The 12,730-nt window shown below is 40.6% G+C and overlaps 1 protein-coding gene across 3 annotated transcripts in view; it reads right to left on the bottom strand.

The window, feature by feature from the left end:
• The window catches only part of TPP2 (tripeptidyl peptidase 2), a 97,402-nt gene that overhangs the window by 34,799 nt on the left and 49,873 nt on the right, over positions 1–12,730 (bottom strand). For all 3 annotated transcript variants that reach the window (XM_073614451.1, XM_073614449.1, XM_073614450.1), the window contains exons 21-22: positions 10,312–10,449; positions 7,009–7,253 (exon numbers count right to left, since the gene is read on the bottom strand). In XM_073614451.1, the coding sequence (XP_073470552.1) occupies positions 7,009–7,253; positions 10,312–10,449 (383 nt within the window). The remainder of the gene's footprint in view (positions 1–7,008; positions 7,254–10,311; positions 10,450–12,730) is intronic.

The following is a 12,730-nucleotide window of genomic DNA, read 5'->3' as shown; positions in this document are numbered from 1 at the left end:
GTTAGCCTATGGAGTGACGGATGTCAGCAGAGACATGTCCGTTGACATCCGACCCCCCCCCCCCGTCCGATCCGCTAAAAGCAGACGGATGGCCCTACGTCCAGATCTGTCGCTGGTGGATCGGGTGAGATCTGACGAAAACGGACATGCTGTCTGTTTTCATCCGATCCCTCCATAGGCAGCAGCGGCGCCTGACAAGCCCCTCCCCGCTGAGTGAGTAGAGAGGGACCTGTGATCCGCTGGCTCAGCGGAGATCAACGGACTGATCTCCCGTTGAGCCGGCGGACTGAGGCGGGCTCCGTGGAAACGGAGTACGCCTCGTGTGAATGAAGCCTAATGTTTATGTTTATATATGCATCCCCTATGTCAAGATATTCCAAGAAGTGTCCACAATAAAGGAGGCAATAACTGACCCAATAGATTCCATTTGAAACTTTTGAGGAGAAAATAGGGAAAAAAAGCTACTTTGGGTTTCAGAACTGTAAAAATGTTTGACTAAAACATTAAAAGTCAGAATGACCTGGTTTAACGATCCCTGAATGACTGATAGAAGTCCACCAGCAAAAGCCAAAATGCGGCAAGACTCAAAGTGAAAAATTGAGGTGAAGAATGGAGGCAAAACTACAATCCCAATGCCAAAAAAGTTGGGACGCTATGAAAAATTTATATAAAATTTTATGATATGCAAATGATTTGCAAATCTCAAATTTGTGTCTTATTGTCAACAGCAAATAGAAAACATATCAAAACGTTTAAACTGAGAAAATGTACCATTTAAAAAAAAAAAAAGGGTAATTTTGAAATTGGTGACAGCAACACATATCAAAAACATTAGGGCAGGGACATGTTTACCACGGTGTAGCAGTCTCTCTCTCTAACGCTCTAAACGTCTGGGAACTGAAGAGAGCAGTTGCTGGAGTTTAGGGAGAGGAATATTGCCTCATTCTTGCCTGATATAGGATTCTAACTGCTCAACAGTCCTGGGTCTTCTTTCTTGTATTTTTCGTTTCAAGGTGCGCCAAATTTATTTAATTGGTGAAAGGTTGGACTGCAGGCAGGCCAGTTAAGCACCTGCACACTACTACGAAGCCAGATTGTTGTCATAGAGGCAGCATGCGGTTTAGCATCATGCTGCTGAAATATGCAATACCTTGCCTAAAAAAAGAGGACATCTGGAAGGAGCATATGCTGCTCTAAAACCTAAACTTTCAGCATTGATGGTACCTTTCCAGATGTGCAAGCTGCCTGTTCCAATTGCACCCCACACCATCAGAGATGCAGACTTGAACTGAGCGCTGATAACAAGCAGCTCAAAAGAAGGTCCCTCTCCTCTTTAGTCCAGAGGACGCAGCAACCATAGTTGCCAAAAAACAATGTCACATTTTAAATTCACCTGACCACAGAATCATTTTAAATGGCCCTTGACCCAGAGAAGACAGCTTTTCTGGATCATGTTCAGGTTTGGCTTCTGTGCATGATGGAACTTTAGTTTGAATTTTTGGATGGCGTGGCGAAATGTATTCACAGACAGTGATTTTAAGAAGTATTCCTGAGCCCATGTAGTGAGGTCTATCACAGAATCATTACTGCTTTTAATGCAGTGCCACCTGAGGGCCCAGAGATCATGGGCATCCAATATTGTGCTTCAGCCTTGTCCCTTGCGTGCAGAGATTTTTTTCAGATTCTTGGAATCTTTTCATATTATCTACTGTAGATGAACCTATGCCCATATTTAGTTCTGAGACATGGAGATGCTCAATCATGTTACTGACCCTGTTGCCAATTAACCGAATTGCAAAATGTTCTTCCAGCTCTTCCTGGTTAGTACCGCTTTGCCAGCTTTTTGTTGCCCTGTGCCAACTTTTTAAATTGTTCTTAAAAATTGTACATTTTCTCAGTTTAAAATATTTGATATCTTTTCTATCTTCTATTGTGTATAAACTATAGGTTTATGTGATCAAATCATTGCACTCGGTTTTTATGTAGGATTTCCCACAGGGTGTCAATTTTTGTGGAATTAGGGTTGTAGTTTGTAAACCCTGGATGCAACCTCTCCCACCCAAACTTCGATGAAAGCCATCAGATGCCCCCCTTCCTCCTCTGATGGAGCTGGTGTTATAAAGGTTAATTTATCCCCAGGTTTGGATTCCTTAGATTTCCAAGGGTGTTTAAAACTTTGATGGTGGGGAAGATCATTTGGAGATGGAAGATCCTTGAAATTTCCCATCCACCCCCACCCTCCCCTTCCCACCTTGACTGGAATGATATCATCTAGCGAACGTTTGAAAATACAGTCTCTCAAAGCAGATCCCTGCTTAGCAATTTAGACCATTCAGCCAAAGTCTGGGAAATAATTGCAGCAGAAAGCAAATATTTAAGAGGAATCAAAGACATAATAAAGCCCGCGGTAGTTGACACAGGGAACATCCGATTGCCTCCTGTGGGATCAGCAAGTAATCCCCCCCCCCCCTCACTGAGTGAAGTGGGCCATGCTTTTTTGGGGTTTTCTGCCTTCCTCTGCATCAACTGTGGGTATAGGATAATGTAAATGGAGGCTGTGTGCGTGTTTTTTTATTGGTCGAACATGATGGACTAGTGTATTTTTTCAACCTAACTATATAAAGCATGGGTTAAAGAGCAGATTCCACCAAAGAGTGGATAGATCGATAAATTGCTTCCAAACTCTTCTCAACAGGGTCCTTAAGGCTATACTGTCTTCTATGAATAAAGTGTAAAAGCATGAGAGCGCCACAGGTTAGTTCAAGTCCAGTAAAAGCTTGGCTTTGTCGTCTCACTTTTTACTAAGAACTAATAAAGTGGACTTGAACTAACCTGTGGTGTCCTCATCTCTTTACCCTTTGCTTAGATTTTATCAAGAACCTTCAGGGATACCCCACATAAAAGATCTGCCGCCTTTGATTTGGAGATTAAACAAGGATCCAGTGCTTCCAACACATTTTTCTGCAAGAGTGTCTACAGGAATGGTCACAGCCTTGTTAATGCGAGAAACAGGTGGGTCAACTATGAGAGTAGAATATTTCACGACAAACTCCTCTGCAAAGGGATAAAATGCCAGGAACAATTTGGTGGCAAGAAATTGTTTATCTGGGTATTACGAAACCTTTACAGATCAAGTTAATTTTGGCTGAAAGTTTGGGTCAATGGGAACTGAGCTCATACATCATGTTCGGGCAAATGAAACAGTGGACTCCCCTAAATTTAAAGTGGAACACAAGGACTTTATTAAATAGGTTTAAATTAAATTCACCTGATGAAATCTCTTCCTCTAGGGAAGGCAGGGACTCGGCATACAAGAAGGAATCCTCTGGAGGATCTGACGAATTCAGAAATATTACTGGTCTCTACATCAAAAGTCTGCTGGAGAAGACAGTGGTGGGCGTTTTAGGCTTGTGATCAGGAGCAGAAACAGCATTGCACCAACTGGCTCATAAATTCTTGCATGCCAGAGGAAAAGGCCCCTGCAGTAAGGTAGGTAGAGGAAATGGCTGACTATGCAGGCAGTTCCAACTAGGACTTTTAGGAAATGTGGAAAGCGCAATCTCTCTGTGCCATATTTGGTCCCAATTTGGAAGATAGCCTGCAGTCATAGGGTAACTACCCTTCCTTGAAGTAGCAGACATAGAGCTACCCCATGCACCAAGAAAGCATACTCAAGGACCAGTTGAGCTGTAGAGGGTATACAGAGGGGGTGGCAGTGTAACCAATGTCACTGCAGGAGGATAATCATCTGGCTTCATCTGCTGCATCTTTTAGTGTAGCCCCTCAGTGGAGGAGCACGGAGCTCGTGTGTAGAGACAAAAAATGTATAAAATGTAGTGGGAAAAGCACTGCTTCACAACACGGTTTCCTGGGCAACCCCCATAAAAGAATATGATGGAAAGGAGAGCTGGAGGCATACACCACGCACTACATCAATTAATGTTGCATCATCCAAGTCCAGGAGGAGTGTCAAGAAATTGAAAAAGGCAGCTCAAGCATAACAAAGCTCAGTTGAGGGTTTCATAGGGATGGACCATGACCCTGAACCTGTATAGCACTCTTTAGCTAATAACATGCACTGCACAAAGTTCCAATATGAGCTCACAAACAGGATCCAGTGACAAAGCAACATTACAGGGTTCCCCAGTGGCGTGGGGTCAAAGGTGCAGCTCCCAAAGTTTTATGGAGGTTGAACCAATTAGGAAACACGCTTCTATTGTTGATAGAACACAGTGAAGCTCCTGGAGGATGTCAGATGACAAAACGCCCTGGAGCGGGGCTTTGGACATGTCACCATGCACGGCGGGTCTCAGCTCACGCCCAGAAATCGCAGCCAGAGCCAGCTTGGCTTTAGGTTTATACATGTCATACTTAAGTCAGTGTCTCTGCTTTGGATGATTGTATAATTAAGATGTTTTAATGGTTTTAAGCTATGAGAACTCACTCTCGTTCCTAGATATATGGATTGGTGGCTTTGAGAGTTTTTTTTTTTTTTTTTTAAGGAGAAAATGGCGGATGTTGCAGATTGTTACTCCCAGAGGGCTATTAGCTAGTTTATAATATTACCGGCATTTGCCTCTGATGAGTCCATTTAATATATTTGGTAGTGGATTCACTTTGCGTTGTTGTCGAAGAAAGAGGATTTCAAAAAGGAACTTCAGAATTGTTTCACCATTTTGGGACTTTTTTTATACACATATTATGTGTTTGAACATTTTTTAGTTTTTGTCTTTTTCTGTTTTGTTACATGTTGCACAAATTGTTATGTAATAATTCCATATGCACATGAAACTGTGATGTTATATGTGAACAAATGTCCACTAGATATATGGTTATCATGTGGACACACTAATGTAAGTATAACACACTGAGTTTAGGCTTATTTGCACTAAGTACACTTTTTAGCAACAGAGCGATCTTTCTAGAATAGGACACAGTGAAGAGCTGATTGAAAAATCCAAGATAAAATTATAAACTATGTGAATGTAAATATGTCTGCACCACAGACCCACTACTTATGAAAAAGAGCAGCTGCTGTATAAAAACAATACTTCTTGACAATGAACGGAAATATATAAGTGCAAGCCCCAAAGGTTACATCAATAAATATATCAAGTGAAACCTAAGCCATAAATCATATTATCCAAACAACATATTCAAATTGATTTATATACAAATCATGTGTTAATATTCCAAAAAAAATAAAATAATAAAATAAATAAATTGCCAATCCATCCCTGAAGACATAAACATGACACCCGGCTTTTTGGACGCATCATTGTCCCGTTGGGCTGTGTGCTCACAGTCAGTGTATGCAGCTGGAGTCAGCACAGCTTAAAAAGATATTGCAGTTCCTCTTTAGTGTCAGGAATGGCACTAAATACATTTGAGTGCCCTGCTTGTTGTTAATAATGATTTTAATAAAAAGCGGTTTTATGCAATGAAGATGGTTTCTTCTCGTTTTCAACCAAATTTGATGAGAATGGACACGTGATAAGACTACCTCCTGGAGGAGGAAGATACTGGGGGCAATGGGGTGTTCAATCTGTGGCCCTCCAGCTGTTGCAGAGCTATAAGTCCCATGAGGCATTGCAAGGCTGACAGTTAAAAGCATGACTCCCAAAAGCAGAGGCATGATGGGACTTATAGTTCCGCAACAGCTGGAGGGCCATAGGTTAAAACACCCAATAGATAGTCAATAGTTCTGGTGAGTCATTTGTGATTGGTGCAGGTTTCACTCATGGATTTTCACCATGCAATTAACATATATGGTGAAGATTTTTGTGATATATATATATATATATATATAGGAAGATTTATATTTGATTTTTCGAAGCGGCAATACTTTTTTTTGGAGCACTTTTACTTGTGATATACACTAAATATTACTGCATGGGACATTTTTAAGCCTGGATACTTTGTTTGGGCAATACTTGCTGATTGAATAATTTTTTATATGAATATTCCCACATCATTTGTTTATAAATCAGTTTGTATACGTTAATGGACTGAAATAATTTGTGGTTTAGGTTTCACTTGATACATTTATTTATTTAACCTTTGAGGCGTAGTACTGTTGTATATTTCCATTTATTCAAAATAACAAACTAATTTAGCAACAAAAGATTTCTCCGTAAGGGAGAATAGGTCCATCACCAAAGCACACTAGCAAAAAAAATTGAGGTCTCAAGTAGTGGGGTAGGGTTAAAGGGGTATGCCCAGGGAATGTGTCCAGTCATCAGAAGGTGCCAGCCTATAACCCAGGGTCAATGAATATCCAGCCTATGTCCTGTAATGTAAAACTTGGGTAGGAGGGTTCCCCAAATCTCTAACACAATAAAATACTTCATGAAAATACTTGTAGTAGTTGACAGTAGGAAAAAACCTTCCAATGTAAGCAAAGAAAATATAGCAGATGGGAAAGAAACATCCAGTCCAATAAGTGCACTAAGCGAAACGAAGCAGGTGTGAGGTGGAAAGTGTTATAGCCTTAACCACTTCAGCTCCAGAAGATTTACCCCCCTTCATGACCAGGCCATTTTTTGCAATATGGTACTGTGTTACTTTAACTGACAATCGCGTGGTCATGCGTCGCTGTACCCGAATAAAATTGATGTCCTTTTTTTCCCCACCAAGAGAGCTTTCTTTTTGTGGTACTTGAACATCTGAGGTTTTTATTTTTTGTGCTATAAACATAAAAAAGACCAACAATTTTGAAAATCTATATATACTGCGGTAATAAAAAAAAAAAATATATATATATATATATATATATATATATATATATATATATATATATATATATATATATATATATATATATATATATACTGCCGCAGTATATCTGCGTGGGGCGGTCGCTAAGCGGTTAGGGTAGCGGGCCTTCAGTTTTCTATGTGCTGTAGGCAGCAGTATAACCCTAGGTTGTTCATTACCAACTTGTGACCCTTAATGGGTGAAAGAAAAAACAAAATTTTTGTTATAAAAATGCATGGTTTGCTCACTTACTTATCATCAGGCAACATTGTAACGAAGAAAGGCTGGCTGTGTTTTGGTGGCAAAGTTATTGTATTGACCTTTTTCTTTCCCAAAAGAGCCAAACTGTGACTTTCAAAAACATCCAAACTCAAAGTGTTTGACATTCTATGAGAAACCACAAAAGGAAGGTCTTTCAATCGTTCCAACTCAGACATCTGCTCATGGCGGACCTGCATTCGGATTGTATAATCGCCTTTTTCAAGTTTCACAGCATACTGAAACGAAAGACCATACAGAAGATCAAAGATCATGTAATAGGACACCACTCTGTAGACACCCCATTGACTGCTTTATTCCCTAGTCAATGTTAACCCTACCATCATCATCAAATCATACAGTATTTCCAGCTACCATAGGATTAATAAACACACTAATTGTAGACATTTTTTTTTATAATGCAAAGAAAAATAAAGATATATTTGTGTTACATCATACCTGAATAGGACGTTTATCAGCGTTAGAGCATTTTTACAGCTGAAAAATGTCTCTCAGATCCCACTAGTTTTGTTCTTTTTTTTACTGCTCAAAAACGCCACTGCCCAAAACTGCTGATAACAGCCTATGTGTGCATGGACACATAGGATAAAATGGTGGAGAGTTTAACCACCTCAATACTGGGCACTTTCGCCCCCTTCCTTCCCAGACCAATTTTCAGCTTTCAGCGCTTTCAATGACAATTGTGCGGTCATACAATGCTGTACCCAAATTAAATTTTTATCATTTTGTTCACACAAATAGAGCTTTCTTTTGGTGGTATTTATTCATGACTCCGTTTTTTATTTTTTGCGATAAGCGAAAAGAGAGTGGAAATTTGGAAAAAAAAACAATATTTTCTTCTTTCTATTTTAATAGAAATCCAATAAAATCGAATTTTGTCATAAATTTAAGCCAAAATGTATTCTGCTACATGTTATTGTTAAAAAAAATCCCGTTAAGTGTATAATAATTGGTTCGTGCGATCACGGACACATGTGCGCAAATGATCATGTACAGATGTGCGCAGGTGATCACGGACATATGTGTGCAGATAATCATTGGGACATGTGATTTTACTGGGACATATGTGGGGGACATGTGTTTTGGGGACGTTGTGTATTTACTTTGTGTTTTTTTACATGTGTGGGGACACTAGACTGGTGATCAGTGAGTAAAAAGCTGTAAAAAACAGCTCATGCTCACTGATCACCAGCCGGCTGTAGCGATCCGCTCTCCTCTCCTCACTGACAACTTCCGTGTGAGGAGAGGAAAGCAGATTGCCTAGCAACAGGCTCTGTGTTTACATCACATGACGGCTGTGATTCGACACGGCCGTCATGTGATCAGGAGGGCCAATTGCAGAGCCCTCCTACCGATCAGAGATGCGCCGTGTCCGGGTGACACGAGCGCATCGGGATCGCACTGCTGTGCGCGCGATCCCGCTCCTTCTGAGGGACGTTCCTGAACGTCCACTAAGAAGGAAAGATAGCCCACCCGGCCGTTTATGTTCAGTGGCCGGGTGGGAAGTGGTTAATGACTGTAGAAAAAAAATGTCTACAGCCAAAAACAGCTGCTGTAAAAAAAAACGTCCAGTGTGCATGAGGCCTCAAACTAAAGTTTGTTTGTTATTGGTTACTGCACATCCTTGCTTTTATCAGTGCACTGCTGAAACTCACATGCGTGCTTAAAAGGGTAACCTCCACTTTTGTGGGGAAAAAAAAATTAATATGCCACCCAGATATGCAATTTCCTGCTTCTGCAATTGGTTTATGGATTTTCCCAGAAGTCTGTGCTTAAATACAAATCAGATTTTGGGCATCCCCTGCAACAAAAATTGCATTTTGGGAGATACTCCCATAGGGAAATCATGAAATCTTATCAATTTTCTCATTAGAACTCTGCAAGTGCAGCAGCTGAGAATTATAAAATCACTCTAGTTCACATTCACTTTGCACATGGAAACAGACAAACAGTGATTTCTTCAGAATATCAAAAAGGTAGGAATCTGCAGCAAAGTTCCTTAAAGATGAAGTAAACCCTGGTGGGTTTTACTTCCTCTTTATTTCCCTGCAAAGGTAAAGCATACTGGGCTACTATGCATTACATAGTAGCCCATTATGTGTCACTTACCTGAAAAAGAAGCCTGCAATGTCACTGCTGTCCCCACAAGCAGCGAGCGTCCATCTTCACCTCTCTTCCTTCTGGGGCCACGAACTTCAGCTCTGTGACTGGCCAGAGTCGCATGACGCCACTCCTGCACATGCGCGCGGGAGCCGTCAGTCACGGCACGACCCCCTTTAGAAACGGCACAATCTGCCCTTTCTAAAGTGAGCATGCGCCGTAGACATCGGCGCACGGCTTTATTGTAAATATCTCCTAAACCGTGGAGGTTTAGGAGATATTTCCAGCACCTACAGGTAAGCCTTAATATAGGCTTACCTGTAGGTAAAAGTGGTTGTACAGGGTGTACAACCACTTTAAAATCCCTGCAATGTACATAGAGCACCCAGAGGGGAATGTTTTTTTTCTCAACAAGTGGGTTTATGCTTTGAAGTGTTTGTAAAGGCAGAAGGTTTTTTACCTTCATGTATTCTATGCAAAACCTTCATTATGCAGCAGACCCCCCCCCCCCCCCCCCCAATACTTACACGAGCCCCCTCTCAATCAAGCGATGTCCACGAGAGCCTTGTCTCTCCGGGTACTTGCACTCCTGATTGGCTTTTGGTAATCACAGGCAGTGAGCCAATCAGGAGACGGAGGGGGTGAGGCCAGTTCACATTTCATTTGAAAGCTGCATTTTTCTGCATAAGAAATTCTCAATTCTCCACAAGGTCACATAGAAAACAATGTTTTTCTGTGTGCCTTGTTCACATTCTCTTGCAGCGGGCAGCTGCTGGGCAGAGCAAAGTGGGAAAAATGCATTATGTCTGCATTTTGCCACAGCTCTCTGTGCAACCCTATGTTTTTTATGCAGGGCAACTGTGTTCTCATGTATAGAAAGGGGAAACCTGCCCCATGCATTGTAAAAACACAAGGCACCGCCACCCCTTTGCTGGCAACTACAATCACTACCTGTTTATAAAAAAGGAATAACCACACACAAACACACAGTAGCAGTCTGTTACAATGTATAGAAAGCACAACAGAACCACACCTTAAACCATCAGCTTGCCTCTCTCCGGCTGAGAGAGAAAAAGAAGGAATCCTTTAAATATTTAACTAGATCAACAAAATGGGAAGAAAAACAAAAATGTCATCACGATATATATATATTTATTTCTTTCTCTTCTACAATACCTGATGTGGGTAGGCATCCCCTGCTCCCATCTGTCTTTTGTTCTGGTCGTAGATCATCCATAACTGGCTATCATACTCCGATTCATACAACAAATCACAAAGCAGCGGGCAGCAAGGTGTCACTTCTCCACATTTGGGCTTAAATTAAAACACATGAAGAACACTTAATTTTGTAAAATAAATAGGAATTTCATTAAACAAATATGTGGCTTTGCATATAAAAGGACTATGACTACACAGACCAACCAATCATTCCAACAATTAACATGCTAGATAAGAGAATATAGTTAGCTTGCCTGGACATGTTGAGCTTAAAAGACACTGCACATATAGAATTCTTGTAAATTTATATTAAAGTTCCGTGTATCCCTAAAAATAAAATAGCCATGGAGCTATCCTGTGTAAAAGTGCAGGACAGAGGCCCCACATGGCTTTTTCACAGTCAAACATTTAACCATTTGGCTGGATTTCCATTTTAAGCAATTATATAGAGCAGAACTCAAAAATATGTCCATTAATTTGACCCAGAAGCTTGTGGTGCAAATTAATATTGATGGAAGCAGCTCCAGTTTGAAGGAAGCATTGCAGCCAAAACTTTATTTTTATTTTGGATAAGCTATCAAATTTTAAGCCAAATTCAAGAAATGAGGGGTTAAAACCACTTAGCTTAATAACCACTAGCTACTGTTGTATATTTGTCAACAGCAGATCAGCGATCTGAGGGGCTGGGTACCATGTGATCACTGTACTTTGTCATCACAGGAATCACATGGTACTATTTACACTGCTGATCCCTCTCCTTCCTTCACAACCGAGGAAAGAAAGAGTTCAGTACTTATGAATGGGCACAGAATAAATGAATGAGAAGCTGCAGATCCATTCATTCTGTTGAGGTGACACAGGGATTTTTTAACCACCTCACTAGTGCTCAATTTTTGAGATTATATATATATAGCTATCTATATATATATATAGTATTTATGATTTCTTGGCCATTTTTTCAGAGAATATGAAACATGAATTTGAGAACACAAAAAGATTTCTTTCATTCATGGTTAGTGTTTGGCTGAAGACATTTATTCTCAGCTGTGTTTACTCTATTTAACCACTTCCGGACCGACTCACGACAAGATATGTCAGCACGTTGAAGAGGGATATCGTTGTTATGGCAGCAGCTAGCTGCCATTACCCCAGTATCCTCTTCTTCAGTGAGCGGTCCGGTTTCAGATAAAATTTGTCTCAGTGGCAGATTCACCGCAAGATCACTTTTAATCGGTGGCAGGAGAAGGACCCCCTTCCCACTGCTCTACGATGCCCTCCGCCGCTTACCAAAGCTGCCGGCGGAGGTGATCGGTTGCTTCTCCCTGTTAGGTATGGAGATGAGTGAGGGGAAGATGGCCCCCACTTATCTCCATATCATTACAGGGTGGAAGCGACGTCAAAACTTTTTCCATCTTTTTTTTTTTTCATTGCATTTTAGTGTAAATGAGATAGGGGGTCTTTTTGACCCCAGATCTCATATTTAAGAGGTCCTGTCATGTTTGGATGATGTTTACATTCCTTGTAATAGGAATAAAAATGACACCATTTTTATTTATTTTTTAAAAGAACAGTGTAAACACAAAATAAAGTAAAATAAATAAGAAAAAAAAAAATAAATAATTAACGCACCCCGTACCGCCGAGCTCGCGTGCAGAAGGGAACGCTTATGTGAGTAGCGCCGCATATGAAAACAGTTTTCTAACCACACATTCACATCACCGCAATCGTTAGAGCGAGAGCAATAATTCTAGCCCTAGACCTCCTCTCAAAACATGCAACCTGTAGAATTTTTTAAATGTAGCCTATGGAGATTTTTAAGGGTAAAAGTTTGTTGCCATTCCAGTGGGTGCAATTTTGAAGTGTGACATGTTGGGTATCAATTTACTCAGCGTAACATTATCTTTCACAACATAAAAAAAAAATAAAAAATTGGGCTAACTTTACTGTTGTCTTACTTTAATGCAAAAAAGTATTTTTTTTTCCAAAAAAGTGCGCTTGCAAGACCGCTTTATTCTGCTGTAGCCAATGACAGGTCGACTTGACCTTGTGTTTTGGATCATTGTCATGTTAGAATGTCCAAGTACGTCCCATGCGCAGCTTCCTGGCTGATGAATGCAAATGTTGCCATCAATTTTGACCAAATTGTAGCTCACACATCCCCAAAACATCAGCGATCCACCTTCATACCTTTCATCATGGGCCTTGTTGACTCCTCTCCAAATGAAGCATTTATGGTTGTGGCCGAAAAGCTCAATTTTGTTCTCATTACTCCAAATGACTTTATTCCAGAAGGTTTGAGGCTTGTCTCTGTGTTGTTTGGTGTATTGTAAGTGGGATACTTTGTGGCATTTGCATAGTAATGACTTTCTTCTGGCGA

Source organism: Aquarana catesbeiana, linkage group LG02 (assembly GCF_042186555.1).
Source record: "Aquarana catesbeiana isolate 2022-GZ linkage group LG02, ASM4218655v1, whole genome shotgun sequence".
Taxonomy (NCBI): Eukaryota; Metazoa; Chordata; class Amphibia; order Anura; family Ranidae; genus Aquarana; species Aquarana catesbeiana.
This window is presented reverse-complemented; position numbering and strand designations above follow the sequence as displayed.